This window comes from Parasteatoda tepidariorum, chromosome 8 (genome assembly GCF_043381705.1).
Source record: "Parasteatoda tepidariorum isolate YZ-2023 chromosome 8, CAS_Ptep_4.0, whole genome shotgun sequence".
In the NCBI taxonomy this organism is placed as follows: domain Eukaryota; kingdom Metazoa; phylum Arthropoda; class Arachnida; order Araneae; family Theridiidae; genus Parasteatoda; species Parasteatoda tepidariorum.
Window position 1 is genome coordinate 17,507,462 of NC_092211.1, and position 23,859 is coordinate 17,531,320.

At 28.0% G+C, this 23,859-nt stretch overlaps 1 protein-coding gene across 4 annotated transcripts in view; it reads right to left on the reverse strand.

Moving 5' to 3' along the window:
- Positions 1 to 23,859, reverse strand: part of LOC107446751 (dosage compensation regulator mle) — a 59,727-nt gene that overhangs the window by 24,567 nt on the left and 11,301 nt on the right. For all 4 annotated transcript variants that reach the window (XM_043043229.2, XM_043043228.2, XM_071184328.1 and 1 more), the window contains 12 exons: positions 21,486 to 21,532; positions 19,940 to 20,076; positions 17,327 to 17,422; positions 14,897 to 15,049; positions 14,433 to 14,510; positions 12,311 to 12,430; positions 10,637 to 10,708; positions 7,427 to 7,568; positions 3,935 to 4,017; positions 2,186 to 2,342; positions 892 to 998; positions 138 to 236 (listed from right to left, as the gene is read on the reverse strand). In XM_043043229.2, coding sequence (XP_042899163.1) covers positions 138 to 236; positions 892 to 998; positions 2,186 to 2,342; positions 3,935 to 4,017; positions 7,427 to 7,568; positions 10,637 to 10,708; positions 12,311 to 12,430; positions 14,433 to 14,510; positions 14,897 to 15,049; positions 17,327 to 17,422; positions 19,940 to 20,076; positions 21,486 to 21,532 — 1,291 coding nt within the window. The remainder of the gene's footprint in view (positions 1 to 137; positions 237 to 891; positions 999 to 2,185; positions 2,343 to 3,934; positions 4,018 to 7,426; positions 7,569 to 10,636; positions 10,709 to 12,310; positions 12,431 to 14,432; positions 14,511 to 14,896; positions 15,050 to 17,326; positions 17,423 to 19,939; positions 20,077 to 21,485; positions 21,533 to 23,859) is intronic.

A 23,859-nucleotide genomic window follows, 5' to 3' on the forward strand; every position in this document is an offset into this window, starting at 1 on the left:
TGTGGAGGAAAAAAAAATCATAAAATACAAGATTACAAAAAATTGCTAACAGATGATTTACCTAACAGTTTTTATAATACATTTAAGAGTTAGTTTTAAATAGACAAGGAAAGAAACATAAGAGTTCATTTTCTTACCTCAATAAGTTCAAATGACATTTCTTTTTCGCTCATAGTAGACATAGCTTGCATTGTACTTTGTGAATAATCTGGACCAATTACCTTGTTTAGGTTTTCCTAAAAAAAGGGAAAAAATACATAATTTATGTGATGTAAAGATTACAGAAACAAAACAACAATTATAGAATATCAAGTATTGCACAGACTCTAATATATTTAATAAACTTAATGGAAATATTCAGATTTTATGCCTTAATTGTGTCCTCAAATAAAGAGAAAAGAAAAACCTTTTAATTTTCATGTAATCAACATTTTTAAAAAATAACAGATTCTCCTGCAAGGCACCAAAATAAGAGTATTTCAAAAACCTAACGGTCTGTAAGAAGAAAACTTTTTAAATACTGTTGTGGCTTAAATGTTGTCCTCATAATTATAAAATTGGTCTAAAAATAAAAGTTTTAAATAAAAAAAAAAAATTAAACTTAACACTGTTGTAATAAAATAAAACGGAAATATTGCAAGAGATTAAAAGCTGCAATTTCTGCTTGATAATGTCATCTAGCCCGGATTTATATAAATTGAATCCAATTTATAATATTTTATATTATAAAATGTAGTACATAATTGTTAATTTTTTTACATAAATTGATAATTAAAATTAAGTGCAATATTTATTATTTCCTACCTATCTGTGAGCAGCCTTAATTTAACATAGATGATAAATATTCTTAAAGTAAAATTGCAATTAAATACAATTTTTGTAACATCTTACTTCCGGCTCTTCAGTATCAACACCTGTGTCTTCATCTCGTTTTCTCTTTCTTGTGCTGGGGGGTGGAACGAAATTCAGCATTTGCACACAATCTTCCAGAAAATATTCTTTTTTTAAAANAAAAAAAAAAAAAAAAAAACATAAATTATATAATGCACTTTTCATAACTAAGGAATTAAAATTAGAAAAACACAACTACTAAACAGTAATTAGAAAATATTTAGTGTTAAGAACACAATTTTATCAATCACCATCTATAAAAGATCCTATTAAAAATAGTTAATATGTTTTTTTCACGAATTTCATGGTAGGGGTAATAATGCAGCTTCTGAAGTCCTATGACTGGAGCACCATGCTGGTAGAAGCCTGACTTGGCTCCTTCGCCTGTTGACTTTAGCTGAGTGTAATGGAACGGCCTTCTCACCATGGGTGACCCTTCCAGGAGTAAAACTCCAGACGTACATCGCCCTTTCCACTCAGGGTCACCCCCTCGCCACGATGAGGCAGCCAACAGGACAATAACATCTGGATACTCTCTGACAGTCTCAGTTCCATACAGTACTTATAGCATTGGAGGAAGGTGAGAAACAAAACAAGAGCTTCAATCCTGCACAAACTTAAAATCCTCTCACGATTGCGCGAAGTCCACCTCCAATGGATCCCTTCTCACGTTGGGGTACTGAGCAATGACATTGCTGACACGCTGGCTAAAGAGGGGACAGAAGAAACTTTGATGAGTCCAAGTTCACTCACCTTCATGGAACTGGCATCAAAAAGAAGTCAATGTTTCTTGGCTTGTACCCCCCAAACATCACTGGTACCAGAGCAACCGTCCAGGAAGTGCACTCAACATTCGGTGCAATTGCAAGGAACAGACGGCACTTACCAGGCTTATCAGCGGCCACCGTAAGTCCCTTTCTTTCGAGGGTAGTGTTAAAACCTACTCAAACTGCCCCAGGTGCCACAACATGCAGGCTTCTCCCCAACATATCCTGGACTGTCTTGGTCTGGACAAAGGGGACATTCTGAATAACCCACTTTTGGTGGTCGACTTCCTCCGGGTCATGAGTTTCATGGACATTGTTTAACCCTGCTAACTTTGGGGATAAGGAAGAAAGAGATATGCATTTTTAAAAAAATTTTCCAATGCCAACCTGATTCACACTCATCATTTATGTAATGTTGTTAAACATTCAGAGAGTTATAACACAAACTGAATTAGACTCTGAAGTTAAACAATACGGCAAAAAATTAAATAAAAAAATAAAACATATGAATACTTTAGAAAATTTACCTTGAACAGGAAATGTTCTGCCAGAAACTTCAATGATTGGGCAGTTTCCAAAATATTCACAGAACATGGTTGTATCGATTGTGGCTGACATCAAAACAACTCTCATTTGAGGAAAAGCACGTACCATGTCCCTCAACACTACCAGGATGAAATCAGTCTAGAAGATAAAAACAATTTTTTAATTCTACTTAATAAAGTTGACAATTTACAAAATAAATATAAGGCGACAATAAGTAAGCTTTGAAGTGGTTCCATATAAAAATCGGATCGGTTAATTAAAAAAAAGAAGAAAGGATTAATTCAGGATATTTTTTGTTACAATGTAGTAGGATTGGGAAATACATCAATGCATTGAGAGATATTGATGTTATGCAATCATCGCTGACCTGATGTCTGGATTAGGTTTTTATTCTTCAAAGCATCAGAAATTACAATGTACTCGCAATGTGTATGATGTTTCCCAATCAATCCTAGATATTGGCGTCTACTTGAGTGACGAAGTACATGGTTCCCGATAGTGCATCAATTAATTCGAGCAGGTGTGAAGAACAATTCTCCCAGTCAGACATGGATGATCACAAGCTCACACAATATGTGTTCAAATTATTTCTTGTCATATGTATAGGTGGCTTTAAATTCGATATTTTTACTAACGACATACAGTGTTAGATTTTCACCATAATTTATAAATCACGATTTAAAACTTTTAATTTAACTATACCGTGTTGCATATTTTTATCGGTTACACATTTTGAATGCCTAGTTGAAATTAAAGATCTATCTTTTTAGCTGTCAGCTTTATATAAAAAAGTAATTATTATTATTTATTTTTTTTGAAAAAGTTCTTTAATTAGTGCCTTGAATTAAGGAAGTCTGATCTTTAAACCCTGTCCTCTTTAAAATGATAAATTTTGCCATAATTTTTTTTCAGAAAACTTTAATTAAAGTTTTTTTTCCCCTCTTACCATTAAACTAACTTTAAAAGTAAACGAAAATTAATGAGTGATAATTTCAAAAGCCCTGTTGATATATGCAGTAAAATAAGAAAAAGGAAACCAAAAACAAATTTTTGAAAACCAATGTAGTATTTTTTGAGATAAGGAACAAAAAATTTGGCCTTTTTAAGATATATTTGATCCATTACAACCTACAATTTTAATAAACAAGGATAAATTTAAAATTTTAATAAACAAGGGTTACTTGTAGATTTATGAAAATGTATGCAAGGTATTTGTACAAGTATAACAAATAATTATTCTAAATGAACTAAAGAGTTTTCCTCAAAAATGCCAAGGAGAGAAGTTAATACTTAAGCAAAATAATAGTCGAAATAATCTATTTAAATGTCGCTTGCTATTTAAGATGCAACTTATTTTCAACTTAAAACTAATCTCAATGGCACAACAGCCTATAGAGGAATAAAGTCTACTGGGCCCATCTCAGTTTTCTTGACCATGGGATCTAGGGTGCAGGAGCAGATTGCTCTGGTCGGGAGGTCAGTTGAATGCAGAACCCCCAGCGTTTAGTCCCCAAACATGCTTAGTTCTCATTTTATCAACCCACTTAAGGGATGAAAGGCTGAGTCAACCTTGCCTGGTTCAAGGATCAAACCAAGGAAGAACTTGTGACAGGAGTGCATGAAGAGTTACCACTCAGCCAACAGGCATCTATTTTCAATTTAATTACGAATAATAGTACTATACAGTACTTATTATCATATAAACTATAAAATGGGACTGCAATACATACATTTACATCTCGTTCATGAATTTCATCAACAATAACATGTGACACTCCTCTCAAACCACTCTCAAGCTTTCGCAATAGAACACCTAATAAAAAGAAAATACACATTAAATAAAACATTTTTTATTTATTGCAAGACAACAAAATAAATAAATAAAATATTTTAATCAATTGCCATCAATTTTATTTTTGTCCTAATCAAATATATAAAAGAGTCTCAAAAATCTATCTAATACATCTTGCTACATTTTAGAGTGTTTTTAAGTTACTATAATTATTCAGGGCGGCCACTCAAATCATTTCAAATTTCCCTGATTTTTCCAGGTAAAAAATCTTAAATTTTCCAGGTTTTTGTTTCTTTTTTCTTATAAAGTATAGAATGTGTACAAGAAAAGTGTCTATATTATAAAATATTTTATTCAAAATGTTATTTTTTTAACATATCATCTTGAAAAAAATTAATTATTTTGACAATTTTCAAGATTTTTTAAATTTATTTTTTAATGTTTTTAATGTTTTGGTACAAAATTTTGAATCAAAAATCATATTAACCAACAAAAGAGTAAAATTAAATATTAATATATAGTTGGTTCTTAAAAAAACCTTTTTTTTAAATTAAAATATGCTATAAAAGGTTAAAATGAAATAAAAAAAATTAGCATTAATGCAACAATTATATCGATTTGTTGACAAACATTGCTGTTAGCGATTGTAAAAAAAAATGTGCGATTGGTTGGTTTGCTGAGAAAAAATAATTCACTGATTTCTTTGAATGGGAGTAGAAAAGCTTTCAGAAAAAGTATGCGATATAAAATCTATTATTAAATTATAACCAACTAATTTTTGGAGAATTTTATAAAATTAAAAATACAAAAACATTTTGTCAAAATAGAGAAAAAAAATTACCTCCAAAGCATTGGAACAAACTTGAGATTAATAACATAACATAAATGCATTCAGCCGAAGGACAGAATTTTAAAAAGAAGGAGCTAATATCCTAATCCCTTTTTCCATCTCCACCAGAATCTTTCCTGAATTGCACAGTCTCATAGCGGTCAAAGGTTTCTACATTTGTTTAGAAACCGTGGGAGAATTTTATGTAGCATTCTAGTTTAACAGCAAGTAAAGTATCGCTAAGTTGATGATATTTCAATTTCTGTTTAAAAAGAAGTGGGTATAATGGATGAAATAATTTAAATTAAGAAAATTAGTAAATAATTTAAATTAGTGAAATTAAAAAAATTATCAAAGAAAAATTTCCAGCTTTTCTTTAAAATTCCCTGATTTTTCTAGGTTTTTATCCAAATTTCCCTGATATTTCCAGGTTTTTTGCAGTATAAAAAAAATTCCCTGATAATTCCAGGTTTTCAAGGTGGGTGGCCACCCTGTTATTACACAAAGTTCAGAGTTAACATTTATTAAATTAATGATCTAAGAAAAAATTACATTAGTTACAATAATTAAAACATTAGTTACAATGATAATTAAATTACATTAATTACAAAAATTAATTATTAATTGTTTTTTTAATATAATAAAATAAGCATCAGTATGCAGTGTCTCTGACTCTTTGTTATTCAGGGAAAGTTCTGTTAAGTAAGCAAATGGGAATTCTGGGCTAAAGGGAAAATCTTCTCAAATTCATCTCCCTTGTTTTCATGCAAGTTTCATGCCAATTATTTTATATTATCCAATATTTATTATTACGTAAAATGTAATATATATTTGTCATTAGATAATATTTAATATATACTTGTTATAATCATATATCAAGGTTTAATTTGCATGAGGATGTACAGGAACTCAGTCCCCTTTCTATTATTTTTTTTTTCAGTGTATTTTTACATGTTATTTGGAATGCAGAGGATGTATGTTCTGAAGAATATTAATGTATCTACAAACTTATACATGTTAAGTTTAAAATTAACCTTTTTTTAATCCATTTTTTGCAAAATTTAAATTAAACTTCTGTTTCCCAGAGTAAATTTTAATCTACTTCTGGCATGTTTATCATTAATGTTTAGTATTGCATATTTGGATGTCTAACTTGGACTTATTATGATTCATTACTAAAGCCCGGAATTTCAGGCAATAAAAAATGCAAAAATAGGCAGGCAAAAAGGCATTTAAAAAGCTTGAAACAGGCACTTAAAATTGGAGCAAAATGGTAGTTGGTAATGCCTAAAAGCCCATATAGGTATCCAAGGTATAAAAAAANTTATTCGATGGTGTAGGCTATATGGGCCGTAAGTAAGAATAAATTCTATTGACTGTAAGTAAAAATAACTCCAATCTTTTCACTCCCTTTCTCTCTCTCCTTGCAAAGCGCATCGGGCGAAGGTGACGCCACGTTTTCTGACGCCACGAAGAGACGGAGAGAAAATATTAATAAGACAAAAGGAATAAAGTCCTAATCTCTATAAATGCATTACAATCCGTTGGATGACAGTCAACTATTTCTGTACTTCAAAATTTCTTCATTTTGCGTTTATGCTCGGTCAAAAGCACAAAAAGCTTGGCAGAAAAATTTTAAATTAGACAGAAATAGGCATTTATGAACAAAAGGAACGAAAAAGGCATTTTCAGAAGAAAACGTTTAAAAAAGGCAGAAAAGGGCATTTATGGCATTTTGCCTGAACTTCCGGGCTCTATTCATTACATAAAGTCGTCAGTTGTATTGTTTAGCATAAATAAAATTTTACGCGTGAAGAAAATTTTTTTAAAATGTCGATTATGTCTGAATATCTGCTACATTTAAAACTAAAAATGTATGCACATTTTAAACTTATCATTTCGTTTATTTTTTCAAAATTGGGTACTATGTATTAGGGTTTTACACTTTTTCTCTAAAAAATTAAACCCTCTCTAATATATATATATTACAAATATAAACAATATTTTACACAAAAATTGGAAAAATTTAAAATCTCACTGAAACATAGTTTTTATAAACAATATCAGTCATGTAGTGAGAATTCTTATATTTTACTTATGATTAAGAACCAAAATATGTATACAAGGCTTAATATTTAAAACTTAAACGGCATGTAGTTATATTAATAAAAAAATTACAAACAAGAAATTTCTAAGAAAAATTATTCCAATTTCAAACATCCTGAAACAAAATTTAACCACATAGCAGTAGAAAAAATAATTAATAATTGCTAGGTATAGATAATGCTAAATTTAAAATGGGTATTTTCTATGTTAGTTACAAGATTTACTCAATTGCATTATTCCTTAGTAATTGTGACTTTTTTTGACTAATTTTTGACCTTGACAGTACCATAATTTTTCTGAACACTTTGATTTTAGAACTTTAGTCATCACCTGCTGATAAGAAGGAAACTGAAAAGATTTTTTTTATTTTTTAAATTTTGCAGTTGATAGCAACTTTTTCCTATAGTATTGAAATACCTGACCTGATTAAGGAAAAATTTAAATGGGAAATGAATGTGAGATAAAAGAAGAAGAAAAAAAAATGAAGCTACTTACCAACAGTGCAGAAGAGAATAGAGCCATAGGGACGAGGTAAGCAAGATTCAAACCGAACACTGTAACCTGTGGTGTTACCAAGTGCTTCAGAACGTTCATCAGCTATTCTTTCTGCTACTGAGACAGCACTGATACGACGAGGCTACAAAATAAAAAGCATTAATTTTATCTCACAAGTTCTATTGCCAACGTGAAATATTAGAAGGAAAAAATACAGAATGATATCTAAACTTTCGCTAGTCGGGTTAGTAAATTGTCTTTGTTCGCTTTACTGAGGCATCACACAAAATATTGTTAAAAGCAAATAATAATAGGTTTACTGATGATATTATTTTTGAAATGTTTTTCAAACTTTATAAACATGCATAGAGAACTTAGTAGAGGGTATTTTAAGATATTTATTAGTAACACAAGAGAATAAATTTCTAATTAAAAAATCATAGCATCAATACTATTTAGGTTCTAAAGTATAAAATTTTTTTCAATATAAAAAATTTATATAAAATGCGGGATAAAAGAATTTACAGTAAAAAAATATATAATTGACAGGGGTGATAATTACATTAAGTCAAAAACACTGAAAATTTTATGCACAAAAAATGGATATCAAGATAACAATTCATATACCATGCATGTTTCATATTCAATTTAATTTTTTGAACTAATTTTTATAATTAAATTACGCATTAATGAAGAATATCACACCTCTATAGTAACTAATTCATTAAAAAACTTTTTACAAAAATCGCAACATCATGAATTTTTAAATAGCATAAATATGAATCATGATTTTTAGATCATGTGAATACAAATCACAATGTGCAGCTTGTAAATCATGCATAAATACAAAAATCGATGCTTGATATAATAATGGTGTTATTACCAATTGAAATATTGGATTTTAAACTCGCGTGAATACGAATCGCGATATTGGGTTTAAAAAAATGAACAAGTATAAATTGTGCTACTGGATTTTTAAATCGTATGAATAGGTGTCGCGATGTGCGATTTTTAATTTGAGTGAATACAAATCACAACGTATAACTTTTTAATCAGGTAGATATTAAAATCAATGTTTAATATGGTGGCAATTAGCATATTTTTATGTAAATCCAATCCCTAATATTATTATTAAACTAAGTAATTCTCCCTATTAACAATATTTATTTAATTCGATACAACATTTAATTCGAAAAACCTAAGTACAATATTTATTAAGTTTTACCTGGATCTTGGCAGAAAGTTTAATAACTTACTTTAATGATGTTTATCTAATTCAGGTCACTAAATAAATAGTATCTAATATATTTTTCCCTCTAAAAGAACTCATAAAGTCATTATATTTAATATTAATCATTTCAAATCTTGTTAAAGCTTAAATCAAACATAAATAACTTTCCCAAGTCTGAGACTTTAACTTCGTTGATAACAGTGTCATAATATTTTTGTTTACATTTTCTTGCATGAGATCAACCAACTTAAACCAAGCTGGGTTTGCATGTGAGGCAACTTGGGACGTAATAGTGATACTGTAGTGATGAAGGTACTTCGACCTTCAGCCAATCATAGATAGACACTTTGCTGAGCATTGAAGAGAGAATTTCGAAGCAAGTATTTTTATTCACAAATTACTCTGATTGTTTTACAGACGCTCGCGAGTTTGAAAGCTACAGAACATCCATGTTAGTTGCTGGCAGTATTCCAAAATGATTTTAATCAACCGTTTCTAACTTTAATAGTTTTGAGATTAATAAATTAGAATTTGTATAAAAACTTAGTTAAATAAATGTATTAGTAAGTTATTTAAAAACTTACATTTTAAAAATACTACACCTCAGTTAAATTTAATCCACTCACTGTGCTACTTCCCCGCCTAAAGCGAAACAATATTAAAATCGAGCCAATAAGAATTGCGATATTAGCAGATTCCGGTGCAGTTCCAAATATTCTAAATGGGGGAAAGTCTGCTAAACCAAACGAATCAAACTGAAATCACATGTATGTAAACATCTGGATAACAGGATATAGCAATTTTTGATTCACAGAAGTTCGCAAACCAATGGTCTTGAGATACTCGCGACTTTAGCAGAAACTGCTTCTAGTTATTACTTATTAGACACGAAAGAATGATAGGAAAAAACCAGAATTGTAGAGTACACCCAGATTGCAACCATCCCTGATTTGATAATTCTTCATTATTTAAAAAAAAATACTTCTCATTCTTTATTAGTAATAACATACAAGACAATGCTGAATATAAAAAATAAAATGAATGCAAAATTGATTTAAAGCTGAAAAGGCTTGCAAAAAAATTCTAAATTATTTTATTACTTAGGGAAGTTAATATTTTTTGCTGTAACAATGTGAAAACTCTTTAATTACAATTCTTAATCATTGTGTCTTTATTTTATTGATTTATTCAAAGTCTTAAAAAATAAAGTTATTAAAATAACAATCTGATTTATGCTATTGGCACTCTATAACAAATAATATTTAGATACTCCTTGGGTAGAAAATCTATCTTACCCATTATTTTTCAAATTACTTAATTCATAGCTGCCAGCCTCTAGTTATAAAAATGCAGAAGATAGAAAAAAAAATGCAGAAGAAATGCCTAAAAATGCAGAATATTCGCAAGCGCATACTAATTACCAATAAATTTAGAAAAGAAGCGGATTTTAATTAATTATTTATTTATAAATCCACTTAATATGAGCATAAAAAAGCAATACTCATCTTTTTTTAAAACAAAAAAGGAAATATCTTTTAAAAAAACTTTTGACCAGCTACTTGATGGTACAATATTCATTTATTAATTCTTGATTAAAAATGTAGTTACGGCCTGCCAAAGGCTGTTACAAGAGGAACAGCGACGTCTGACTTAAAGAAAATACTAGCTATTAGGCGGATGGGTAAAATGCAGAAGATCTTCTCTTCTGTGCATAAAAGAGGAAAAAATAGCTAAAATAAGTAGAAATGCAGAAAGCTTCTGCAAAATGCAGAAGGGTTGGCAGCTATGTAATTATTTAAGAAGTATGTAAACTGTCCTAACTTTCACAGATCTGCAACATACTTAATTCTTATATTAAAAGAAATGAAAGGGTGAATGTTTCTTTAACCTTGTACAAATATTTTTATGAAAATAATTATAGACTCTTGTAGTAAGAGCTCAGCAAAAAAGTAGTTCAAGCAATGAATCAAAATATTTACCTGAGTAACTACAATACAAGAATCAGCTCCACATTCACTTTCAAGATAGTAGTCCAAAATATACTGAGGTACCTAAGGTTTTAAAATTAACACATTAATTAAAAAAAATTAATAACTAAAGTGTGCAAAAATAATCTAAAAGGAAAAAAATAATTTAAACAAAATATGATAAATTAAACAGAAGTTTTCAGTAATATGTTATTAAAAACCTAAACTACTATATCACGAATGCTGTAGAGTCTATGCAAGCAAAAATGTAATTAGGTCACTAAATTTAATACTTTATACAATTTAAATTTCGATACACCAAATTTATAACCTTGTCAAAGAACGTTTTTTTTTATTGAAGTACAATTTTAATTTTTTTTTATTTATATCAATGGAATACACAGTATGAGAAACATGTGCTCTAAATGAATTGTTTTTCACATTTTAAATTTGAAGCAATATTTTAACCTCTTTGGCTCTAGCATACTAGTATTAGAACACATATTTACATCGCTAAATATTTTTTATTTTCATGATTTTTAATGGCGAAATCTAGTGCCTTACTAATAATGAACGCAAGAATAAAAACACACTATTAAATTTGCTCAGTTTGTGGAAACACATTAGCAGCTTATAATCATCTTTACGCATCTTTTACTAGCTTTAAAAACATCATTTTATGTATCTCATCAGTTCATTTAAAAATTATTCCTTAGACCAAAATTAGACTACTCTATATGCCCGATTCAGTACTTTTAACTGAACTGTTCTCATTTTGCTTAGTTATGACCTGATTTCCTACAATGAAAACATTTTCGAATTAGTTTGGCACTTTTCCAATGTTATATTTCATATTTAATCGCTTTGTAACTAACCAGTCTTCAATTTTTTTTTTATCTGCCCAATTTAAAACTTTAAATAAAGTTGTACATTAAAAAACGGCAAAGGCACACATATATATATGCCAATATATATATATCCTCAAACTTGTATAATATTTTACTTTAATACTTCATTCAGAGAAAATATTTTGAGAGAGTGGACCTTAAGGATCAAATCAATAGCAAATTTTAAAATTAGATATTTAAGAAAAAAGAAATAAAGGTTCACAAAATAAACTAGAAAACTTATTATTTATGAACATATAAGAATAATCTGGAAGAGGAAAAAAATACAGAATAAAGATTTTCACAGAACTAATAATTAAATTATCCCTGCACCGCAGTTGTTCAGTTCGTTTTGATTGTTGATAGCTGGAAAACAAGCTTGTATACTGATAGTGTTCATTCAAAAAGATAAATGGAACTGACCAAAAATAATAATAATATGAATTGAAGTATCATCATGTCAAAAACAAATTTTTTTTTTCTCCCCAGAACAATTTAAAAAACTTTTTTTAAGTGTAATATAATAAGAATATGTAACAAATAACTATCAACTTAGTCAAAATAATTTTAAACTCAATAATTAAGAAAAAATATGCACACAGTATTCAGATATAGCACAAATATGTAAAAAAGATTCATTCATTATAATTACACTTTTAAGTTAACAATTCCATCTTTTGTAATTCTATTAAATTAAATAAAAATATGATCGAGCAACTCAGATAATTTTTTTTGTTGCGGAAACATCATATACAAAGTGTACATAACAATATCTACAATTCAGACAAATTTAACGTACCTGAGTAGTTTTACCACAACCTGTAGCTCCTCTTATGATAACTACTGAGTTATTCTGAATAGCTTCTAATATTTCCCCTTTAAACTGATAAACTGGTAACTCTGCTCTTGCAGAAAGCATCTAAAAAGGATTTACAAAACACAGTTTGAGATTTTTTTAAAATTTAAATCAGACATTCTTTTATTCAAATGAGATTTTTTTTTAAAATTTAAATCAGAAATTTAAAAAAAAAATAATAATAATACTGTAGAAATTTAGTTAGTTAAGTTTTATAGATAAAATTATAATTGAAATATTATTAAAAGTAAATGATAACAAAACAGTCAAAATATATTGTCACATTAAAAAGAATTTTATAATAGTACATAATATACGTCAATGTATGATTCCACTTTATTGAAAATGGGAAAGAAATATGACAGACAAACTGGCTGAAAAATCAGAAAATTAATTTATAGTTAACAAATATAATTATATAGAATTACTTAATGTACCTATTTATATCTTATTACACTACCTATATATATCTTACTCACATAGTTTATCTCACTATTTGAGAAGGCATTCTCAATTTATTTATTTTTTTAAAAAAATTTATGTTACAATAAGATAATTTCCTATTAATACTGCATTTAATTAAAGATTCAGAAATACATTTGAAACATCAAAATAAAGTGCGGTTATGCAGATTATGTTTTAAAGTCAGCAATTTGTAGGATTTTCATAAAAATCACGCTTTTTGTAAAAATATTTACAAAAATTTTAAAATTATAAAAAATAAAAGCTTAAAATAAACTCACATTAAAAAGTTGAGCAAATTTTTAAATTGATAATTTCCTTAAATGTATAGTTTGATTTGAATAAATTTGATGATGAGTCCTCAGACAGTTCACTAAAATGGAATTTGACAGTATTTGAAATAAAATTTTATAGTAAATTTAATAAACATTTACATTTTCTTTCCATTGTAATACACTAATATAATTAAATACAACTGAGGTGATTGTGACACAATGAGAAAAACTCTGAAAATTTTAACGGCAAACAGTCAATATCAAGATATCTATATACCATACATGTTTCATATTTAACATAATTGTTTGAATGCAAAATATAAAGTGTTTATAGTAACTAATAAAAAATAATAATAAAACTTATATCTTACAAAAATCCCAATATAGAATTTGAATATCACGTGAATATGAATCGCGATAACGGATTTCAAATACCCGAAATCAGAAATTGCGATATCGAATTTTTAAATCTCATTAATACGAATAACGATGTATAGTTTTAGTTCATGTGAATACAAATCGAAATGTGTAGTAAATACGAAAATTGATGTTTCATACTACAAACGAGTGAATATGAATTGCAATAATGGATTTCAAAAACATTTTAATATGAACAGCAATATTAAAAATGTGTAAATACAAATTGTGATATTAGGCTTTAAAGACGCATAAATACAAATCACGACACTGGATTTTTAAATTGTATGAATAGGAATTGCCGTGTATGATTTTCAAATTGCGTAAATATGAATCACAGAATATTACTTTTAAATCATGCAAATACTAAAATTGCTGTTTGATATTAAAATTACATGAATAAGAATAGCAATATTTTGGCACAGTTCCAAATATTCAAAATTACGAAAATCCGACAAATCAAAAATAATCGAATTGGCATATGAATCACATGTATGTAAGTGTCTCATTAACGAGATTTAAGAAAAGTTTCAAAATTTCGTCGAATATAAGATTCATGAAAGTCAATTATCCAACCTAGTCTCGAAGTATACCGAATTCTGCAAATATTCGTGGAAAAACGACATGCCCTGCTTCAAGTTTTTAGACCTGGAGGAATGATACAAAAAACTCAGATTACAATCACCCCTAACTCACATACTAATTGATATTTTGATAAATATATTTGTTATGTTATGAATTGACGAGATTTCATATTTGACTTTCAAGCTGAATAAAGTATATTTATTGTATTCTACTTAGAACATTTAAAAATAAATCATTTATGAAATTTTGCATAATTAGCAAATAAGACATTCTAATTACAATAATAGAAGATTCTAGAATTTTTATAAATATAAATTATATTTTACCTTCTGAAATTTAGAATCGTTACTAGCTCTTTCTTCATATTCTTTCTTTAAACCGGCGCTAATATCCGGAAGTGTCATCTATATCAGTGGATAAGTAAATAAAACTAAAATTAGAGACATTAATAGCTTAATCACAGTTAACTTTAAAATTGTGTCAATAAAAACATAAACTATTTATAAAAAGAATTTAAAATTTATAATGCATTCTGAAAAACTAATTAAAGCACTCCAATTAATAACTATGGGGAAAAAATCCTTTCAGAATGAAGAATTAAAAAAAAAAGAGAATTTAAACAAAGAACTAATTAAAAAAAAAAAACATGCTAGAGGTTTTTCAATTACATGCAATTACTACAGATTGTATGTGTTATTAAAAAAAAAAGGCACTAATAGTAAATCAGATTGCATTTTAGAAAATACTTAGTTTCTACAACAGAAAATGGGAATAAAGTTTGAAGCCTTACTGTGGCCAGAGGTCCTTCATCAATGTTGCAACTTGTCCAAGGATTCCAGTTATATTGGGGTGGAGACCAGGGAACTACACCAGTGTGAGGAGATCTTTCATCGACTTCTACATTCTTCTCAATTGTTAAAGGAATGGGCTCTTCACTTTCACCCTTTAAAAAAATACAGATGTTTAATACCAACAAACCAGAAGATGTTATGATTAAATCAGGATTGCTAGATTTTAACCGGGTCCAAAAAAAAAAAAAAAGCTGATTTTTTTTAGTACAAACCATCCACACAAAAAAAGGACCAGTCATAGTTAAANAAAAAAAAAAAAAAACTGATTTTTTTTTCACACAAAAAAAGGACCAGCTATAGTTTAAAAAAAAGGGAGGCTTTTATTAGAACTAATATTTTCAAAAACTGTAATAATATAAAAGGGATGTAAAATTGTTAATTAATCACTACAATGTTGTATGCTAGGAGCAATTCGGGATAACACTTTTGCATTTTCGAAACAGTCTGAAGTGACAGTTTTAAACTAGGAAGCATTAAGAATAATAATTAATATAACCCAGCACTAATTTATGAATAACACAAAATTACTAATAATTCAACTTAAACAAAACATAATAATTGTTTTGAACAAATCAAGCACAGTTTTATAGAAAATAGATAATTAATAGAAGATTTAGTAAAATTCTTAAAAATAATTATTTTGAATCAATAAAAAGCGCAATTAGGATGAATTAGAACATGATTGAAGTAGATTTAAAACAATTTCAGACAAAAAAGGCTGGTTTATGAACAGATATGGAACATCAATTACTTCATTAAAATTTTCATTTTATTTACTTATTGAATAAATGCTCTTCAAAGAAAGTAACACACAACATATTTTACTAATATTATTTTACTGTTAAATACTATTAATAGAAATTTAAATGTGTATGCCAATTGGAACAGTAAAATGTAAAATATTAAAAAACTAATAAAGACTAGGTTTTTTGAAACCCTGTTCTAAGCATATTAGGGAAAAAGATATTGATATGTTACAAACAGAAAACTATATTTTTTGCTCCTGTAACTTGCTTACAGGTCATAGAACAGAAAATGTTCAAAGTATGTCACAGTCCTTGTAGAATAATTTGTTTGAATAATATTTCAACTTTCCAGCCTTACAATTTATGTCCCAGTTTGGTCAAAAATTTTATGCGCAGTTAATTTCTGATTCATTATGTAAGCAATAATGTATATAATTTGATATCTTCACCTTTTAAATATAATTTGAAGGTTCACCTTTTAAATTTCCTTTATAAAAAAAGTAATACTTTAACTAACAGACATTTATTTTTTACAATACTCAGAATTATAATTAATTATTTTGTAATTATCAAAAGCCTTGTTTGCAGAACATCAGATATAATTTGGCTTTTGCACTTATAATCATAAATGGATAGAATGACAAGAGAAATGCAAAACCTTTATTTAATAAAATAAAAAAAATGGTTTTGCATGCTTGTGGGTGGACCACTAAGACTAAAAAATACCATGTTAATGCCAAACATGAGCCACGGTAAATCTGTAAACATAAAATTGTAAGCTGTACTTCGATTATAACTAAAAGTAACATGTATATACATAGTAATGTGCAAAATTCGTAACTTATTGCATTTTCCTGCAAGTATTGAACTTAAGATCATGAAAAGAACTTGAGAAATGAAATGGTTACAATCAAATTCTGGATGATCTAGGTTTGAGTAAAAAAAAAAAAAAAAGGCTTTCTATTAATTTTTACATTTTAATATTAAATATTTTTTATCTTTTATACATTTTTATTCGCAATAAAAATGAACTAAGGCCGATTTTGGTGTAAACGCAAAAAGTTGTACATTTTTGGATAAGAGAATATTGGGTGAGATAAGAGAATATTACATTAATTTTTTTTTTTTTTTTTTTGTANTTTTTTTTTTTTTTGACAAGGACACAAATTATCTTATTTGTTTCTATTTTACATCAAACAAAAAAAAAAATAATCAAAAATAATTTATTTTCTACATGAAGGAAAGCATTAATTTTCTCAAGAAAAATGTAACAAGAAATAGAAATTGCTCAAAATGCATAAACAAACACTCTAAATAGAAAAAAATATTAATAATCTCATAAATTATTTCAGTAGCACACTCATGGTTTTTTTTCCTTAAATAATAATTACTAATTAAAATTTAAGTTTTATAATTTCATAATTAAGTGTAAATTGAGTGAATTAAGTAAAATATCCTAAAATTGTTAGTTAAAAATTGAAAAAAGAAACTATCAATAAGCAAAATAGGTCTAAATTTAATGTTTGACCTATTTTATTAAATTTTAGTTACATAATTGCAAATTGATTGCAAAACATAGTTAATTTAAGACAGCGTTATTAAATTTAAAAAGAAAAACCATACCTCAGGAACAGATACAGGATGAATTTCCAATTCCATTAGGACATCCTCAATTTCACTTATTAAAGCAGGATCCACACTGACATCATATGGTTCCAACTAAATAAGAAAAGCTTAATAATTACAACTGCTAATACAGGCTGCATAGCCAAATTTTGTAACAAAAAATAAGCACCTTTCAAGCAAGGGTGCCACTCTAAAAAAAAATTCAAGACTGAACTTATTTTTTGACCAAATAATGCTATCTAGCGTTGTTTACCAAACTTTTATAAAGTTATAGCTCATTGACACGAAAATTTACCTTTCCTTGATAATAGCCTACATATTAAATCAATCATTTGATTATTTTTTCTTTATTTTAGGTTTTTTTACCAAGCAAAACAAAAATAACAGCTAACCTTGGATATTTTTTTACAACTATTACTGAACAACCTGAAACCATTCATATCTCTATTTTTCACTTTACCGTTACTCACTTTTTGTTTTAGCACTATAATTTCTTTCTTTTTTAAAAAAATTAATCTGGATTTAACTTTGGCCAGCGTGACAATAGGTTAGGGTAGGGAAAAGTCCTGACATCATTACCATATCATATGTTTTCATTAAGATATAATATAACTTTTTCATTTTGACCAAAATAATTTTTAAATTTCTAATGAGAAAAAAAAGGAAATTTAATTGATAGAATTTATTAATCCATTGATTTTACTCAAAACTGATTTCAGTCCCCAGGACTGAAGAGTGGCACCCATGCTTTCAAGTACTTTTTAAGCTCTCCAAAAATGTTTCTCATCACTTCCCCCCCCCCCNCCCCCCCCCCAAAATTGTAAATAGGATTTGAGCAGTAATAAAAATAACTTTTTTCTGTTATTTAAAGTACTTAATTAATAAAGATAAAAGCGATAAAATTCATAAACATTTTCAAGCAATTTACTTAAACATTGTAGAGAAAATTGCGAAAATCATACATTTTTTATAACTTAGAACGACAATCGACACCATAAACGACAAAGAAAAAATCTCTTTTCAAAAGGTAGAAAATTAAACACTTTTTAGAAACCCCAAATAAAAAAAGCACATTTAAGGGCTTTCAAAAAACGTAAATCAAAACTAAGCATTTTTTAAAAATGCTAAGCAACCTGCATTTTTTAAAAATTCTATAATAAAATATGTTGTTTTTTTCTTTAAAAAAAAAACATTTACATAATTAGCATCTGCATCTCATATCAGTGGTTTCTAAAGGCTGTTCTGCGAAACCCTGGAGTTTAGTGGAAGGATCACAGGGGCTCAAAGATTTGGGATTTTTTTTTTACCATTAAAAATTCAGAGGATTTATTATTAGTTTTTTTAAGTTTCTTAATATCATCTATTCTTTTTTTCAATCAAGGGGAATCAAGAACCTCGAGATTTCTATTTGCTGATTCACTATTCTCTATGTATAGATCTAAGTTTAATAGCTCATCTAGATGCTCTCTCCATTTTTGCAGAATATCATATTTAGCACTCAATATGCTGTCATTATTTCCTTTGCTAAGCATTGTTCTTAAAACTACTTTTTTGTCCACAATTAATTAAATGAAAGAAAGCTCTACTCTCCCCAACTCCTATACGATGTTCAACATCTCTTGAGAGACCCCCATGAAAAATCTTTTTAGTTCTAATATGGATCTTCCTTTCAATTTTTCTGGCACATTTGTAATTGACACTCTCTGTTCTCATATGCCTTAATTTTATTTTTGGAAACAACCCTAAGAATCCTGGTCAAGCCAATGATTATATTGACCCTTTTCCTCCCCTTCCCTGCAACTGTTGTAGCCAGTTTCAGCAATAGTCATTTTCATTAAGCTAAAAATATGAAAATAATAATTTTGATATTAATATTAAATAATAATTTTGATATTAATATTTTGATATTAATATTAAATAATAATTTTGATATTAATAATAACTTGTCTATATCTGGACAAAATCCCAACCCAGGAAAGATTAGAAACCTTTTCTCTCCAAAAATAGTTATTGGCAACCTCTATTTTATGAACCTTTCTCTTTTTTTAAAAAAAATCTCAACATACATAATATAATGGCAGTCATGACAAAATACTATCCCTACTTTTACTCCAGTGGTCAGACCAATTCTTTTTAAAATAGCCAAAGTGGCATTATCTAAAAACATCAGAACCAGTTTATTAGTTTAAAGGGAATAAAATGGATTCGCCTTGCAGCAGGAATTAAGAGGAGTTCTAAGATAATTTCTTTCTTTTCTCTGCAGTAATTGATCTCAACAGTGAATGGCTAGTATTTAAAACTGTTCTTTTTCACTAAAGTATTAATTTACACACTTAGTATGTATACTTTTATGACTTCATATTTTTAAAAATAGCCATTAAAGGTTCATTAGAACACCCAGCACTGCTTAAAACAATAAGCCTTAGAGTAGTGCCTTTTAAAATTGCTTAACTTCATAAACTTAGAATTTTAGAAATTCAAAAATTGTTCTAATTTGATAGTTTTATAAAATGGTTTCTTTGCTTTCAAACAAGTATAAAACATAACACTATTTTAAACTATTAGATAAATAATTGGAAAACAGAAAAATTAACAATAACTGAAATGTACCTTATCGGTTTCCTTTTTCTTAGTTACACCAGAATATCCTTCAATAACTTGTAAATGGTACAGCTGGCGTACAAGAGACAGGGCACATGACTTAGAAGCCATTTGTTTGTTTGAACCATGCTCTCTGGCAAAAATATCTGTCAAATGATTACATTGTAAGTATGTTGATATATTATAAAAATATTTTTAGGTACAGTGATAAAAACCTGTTAATTCACCACTTGCAGTACATTGCTTTGGTGGTCAACTTGGACAGACCACTAAAGCAATACACTACAATGAAAGGTTAACTTATAGAGTAGGGCCAGTCATTGTTTTCGCCTACCGTTTCTTATATCACAATATTCTTATACTGATCATATTATTAACAATGGTATCTCATATAATTAACAATGATAGATAATGCTATTAATGATTTATATTAAGAAATGAGATTAATGAATTACAATTTGTAACAAAAATTTGTAATTAAAAACCTTAACAATACATTTATTCAACATTTTGAAAATTATCTTATTACATGAATTTCTCAGGACAGAAATTCTAAATTTAATGCAGGCGAAAACCAAAACATTTTTTGAGAAGTCATTGCACTTAACTTAGATTTTAGGAAACTAAAAAGGTATTAAGGAAATTTAGATTGTTACAAGCAAGTCAAAATTGCATACAAATTTGTATCATATTTTAAAGTTTTTAAGAAAACTGGAACGGAACATCATTTCTCATGAAAATGACATAATTAAAATAGCACTCTAGCATTTGATTGGAAAGAACTTATCTTTTTCTGCAATTTCATAAATTTGTACCAAGCTATGGGTTAAAACTTTTAAAAGAGATCACCAACTACTTCATTGAAAGAAAAGTTGGTTAAATTAAACTTCTTTTCGGTGTATTGAAAAGGTATTAGAGGAAAATTTAGATTGCTAAAGATATATTAATATTGGGGAACATATAGCTTACTTTAAAGTTAATTAAAATCATTTAGAAAAGTAGATAGATAATAAATAAAACCATATGACTATTTTATTTGAATTGCTATTTTATTTTATATTATTGAAAGTTATTATAATGAAATTTGTATTGGAAAGTGTAGTTACTGTATTGTTAAAGTTTAATAAAGTTTTGAAAAAAAGTCAAACTGAACATAACTTCAAATAAAAATGTTGCAGTTAAAATACAGCTCCAACAATTGGTCTTTATTAAGTAATTTATTTTTCTCTGCAGTTTTATAAATTTAATGAAAAAAATGAGTTAAACTTTTGATACTTAATCCCACCTGCACATTTAAAAATATATATATTCATATTTTAAAGATTCTCAATTTGAATTTTGTAAAAATGTTATTCAATTTTTTACTTCGAATTTAGATGAAAATTTTTTTTTTTTTAAATTCTATCTCCTTATTAAATATTTTGCTATAGACCGGACAGTTACAATCATGATTTTGTCAATAGAAATTTGACTAATAAAAGTGATTTGTAATAATCTAAGTTAAATTAAATAAGTGGTAAAAATATTTATAATGAAAAGAGGCTATAGAACTTACTTCTACCCAATTGTTTCACATAAAAAGACATTTCACACAGAAAGCTCCTACAACAACAAATATAGTAAGTTTTATTTAATATATATAAAAAAAAACTTATTATGAATATCTTTAGGAAACAAAAAGGCAACATGCTATAAATATTTGAGAAAGTAATATTTTCTTAATTTAAAGGGAAAATACACAATGTATTTATTTATTTTTTAACAACAAGAACTGAACTTATCGTTCTTTGAAAAGAGAAGGCGCCGGAAGTGTTGTTCATTTTGTGCTGCCTGGTGAGCATCTTGTGACCAAAGTCATACCCGTTCATAGGGTGGAAGACATTCATACACACAAGAGAAGACAACACACAGAGAGAAACATCCAGCCCTTGAGCAACCACAGCCATTGGCTTTGCAGTTAGGCATGTTAACTGCTCGGCCACCTGTCCGCTTCACAATGTATTTATTGAAAAGAGGATTCAAAATTATTTTCCTTTGCAATAACAGAGAAAAAGGCAGAAAAAAAGTTGAAATCTCCCTTTTCAATTTTTTCCCCTTCACATTCTCTGAAATTGCATGTATTCCCCCCCCCTCTTTATCTAATCATCTATTGTATTTCATGGGTTTGTTTATTTTCGAAACATAATATGAATTATCACCTGAACAAGAGGACATTCTGTAGGTGATGATTACATTGTAGGTGATGAAAATTAATGAAAAAGGCAAATGGATGGCATAAACATAAACAAATAAAATTGTAAAGGTATGTTTTAGCATTAACAGTTAGAAAAATAAAGTATAGAATTTTTTTTGCCATTTAATTAAACATTATAGAACTTTATATTTAACAATATTATTCTTGATGTATTGCAGTATTAAATAAAATAAAAAAATATTTTAAATTATTTTATTAGTATAATATGAAAATTTCAATTTGAAAAATACAATAACGAATATAATTTACTACATAAGAAAGATACAAATTTATTTACACTGGTGACAGAAAATAATTTTAAAATTAAACTGAAAACATTAAATTTAGATAATTTTTATTTATACTTTTGACTGTAGCAAACAGAATGTATTTCACAAGTAGATAAAAATAAGCTTTGATTACATTATCTAGCTATCATTATCTATTAAGCTAATAACATTATCTAATTCTAAAAACTACAGGACATGGGTTGTTTATTTTAATTGAAACATTTTTAAGATATATTATGAGTTAATTTAAATTCGCTCACGTTATTTTATAATCAGGGATGGTAAATTGCTTCCCCAGTGGAAGAAAAAATAGCTGGAAATAAAAAGGCCCAGAAGTAGTAGTCTTCTTTCAATTCAAATGGTAGAAACTCTTTGTTAAAAAGAATTAACAGAAATCTAAATTTTTTAAAACGGTTTATCATTGTAAAAATTTTTTATGAATTTCTTAAAAAATTAAAATAACTGGCTTTTCAATACTGAATGTTAAAGAACACAGTAAAACTTAATCTTATAAATTTGTACTTATTGTTGTTTAATCTCTTTAATCATACGGTTTTTTGACATTAGCTTTTCAAAGGAGTACAACGGGGATCATGAGTACGTACATATGGTCGTTGTTATAACGTGCAGTCTCAGTCGAGTACACACAATTGAGTATAAATAGTAGTGGTGTTATATTTAACCTGGAAACCACAGCAATCCTAGTTTGTTTCTTGCTTCCGATCAATATCCTATTGGTAACTTGGGGAAATTCCCGAATTATATTGGACTGCTAGAACTTATATAAACTATTATTGATCAAAATTTACCCATATTTTTTCGTTAATCCTTTTCTTGTTTATGTATATTTAACTTATTAGTTTATTTATGTTTATATAGTGTGTGTTTATTGTGTTTTTCTTTGTCCACTGTTCTTTATTCCTTTGAGAGACATAAGGCTGCCTGATCTCCATGGATTGAAATTCGAGCTAGCCATATGTAACAACATATTAAGTGAGAAGGGTGATTGTGAGCCCAACTCAAAAATCCTGAAAATTCCTTGAGAAAAATCATTTATAATGCATTTCCAAAAAGTGATGTCTTTATAAATTTAAATCATTGAACATAGGCATTTAACTTATTGTTTTTCACCATGGAAGGAGCTGGAAATGTTGTTCATTTTGCTTTGCTAGGTGAGCACCTCGTGGCTAAAGTCACAGAGGCGAGCAACATTACCCACACCATACACATACCCCTGTTCATAGGGTGGGATACATTCATGCATAACAGAGGAGAACAAACAGAAAGAAACATCCATGTCCTGAGTGGGATTTGAACCCGCAGCCATTTACTTTGCAGTTAGGCACGCTAACTGCTCGGCCACTTGGCCGCCTTACAATGATACATATACGGGGATAATTTTTAGC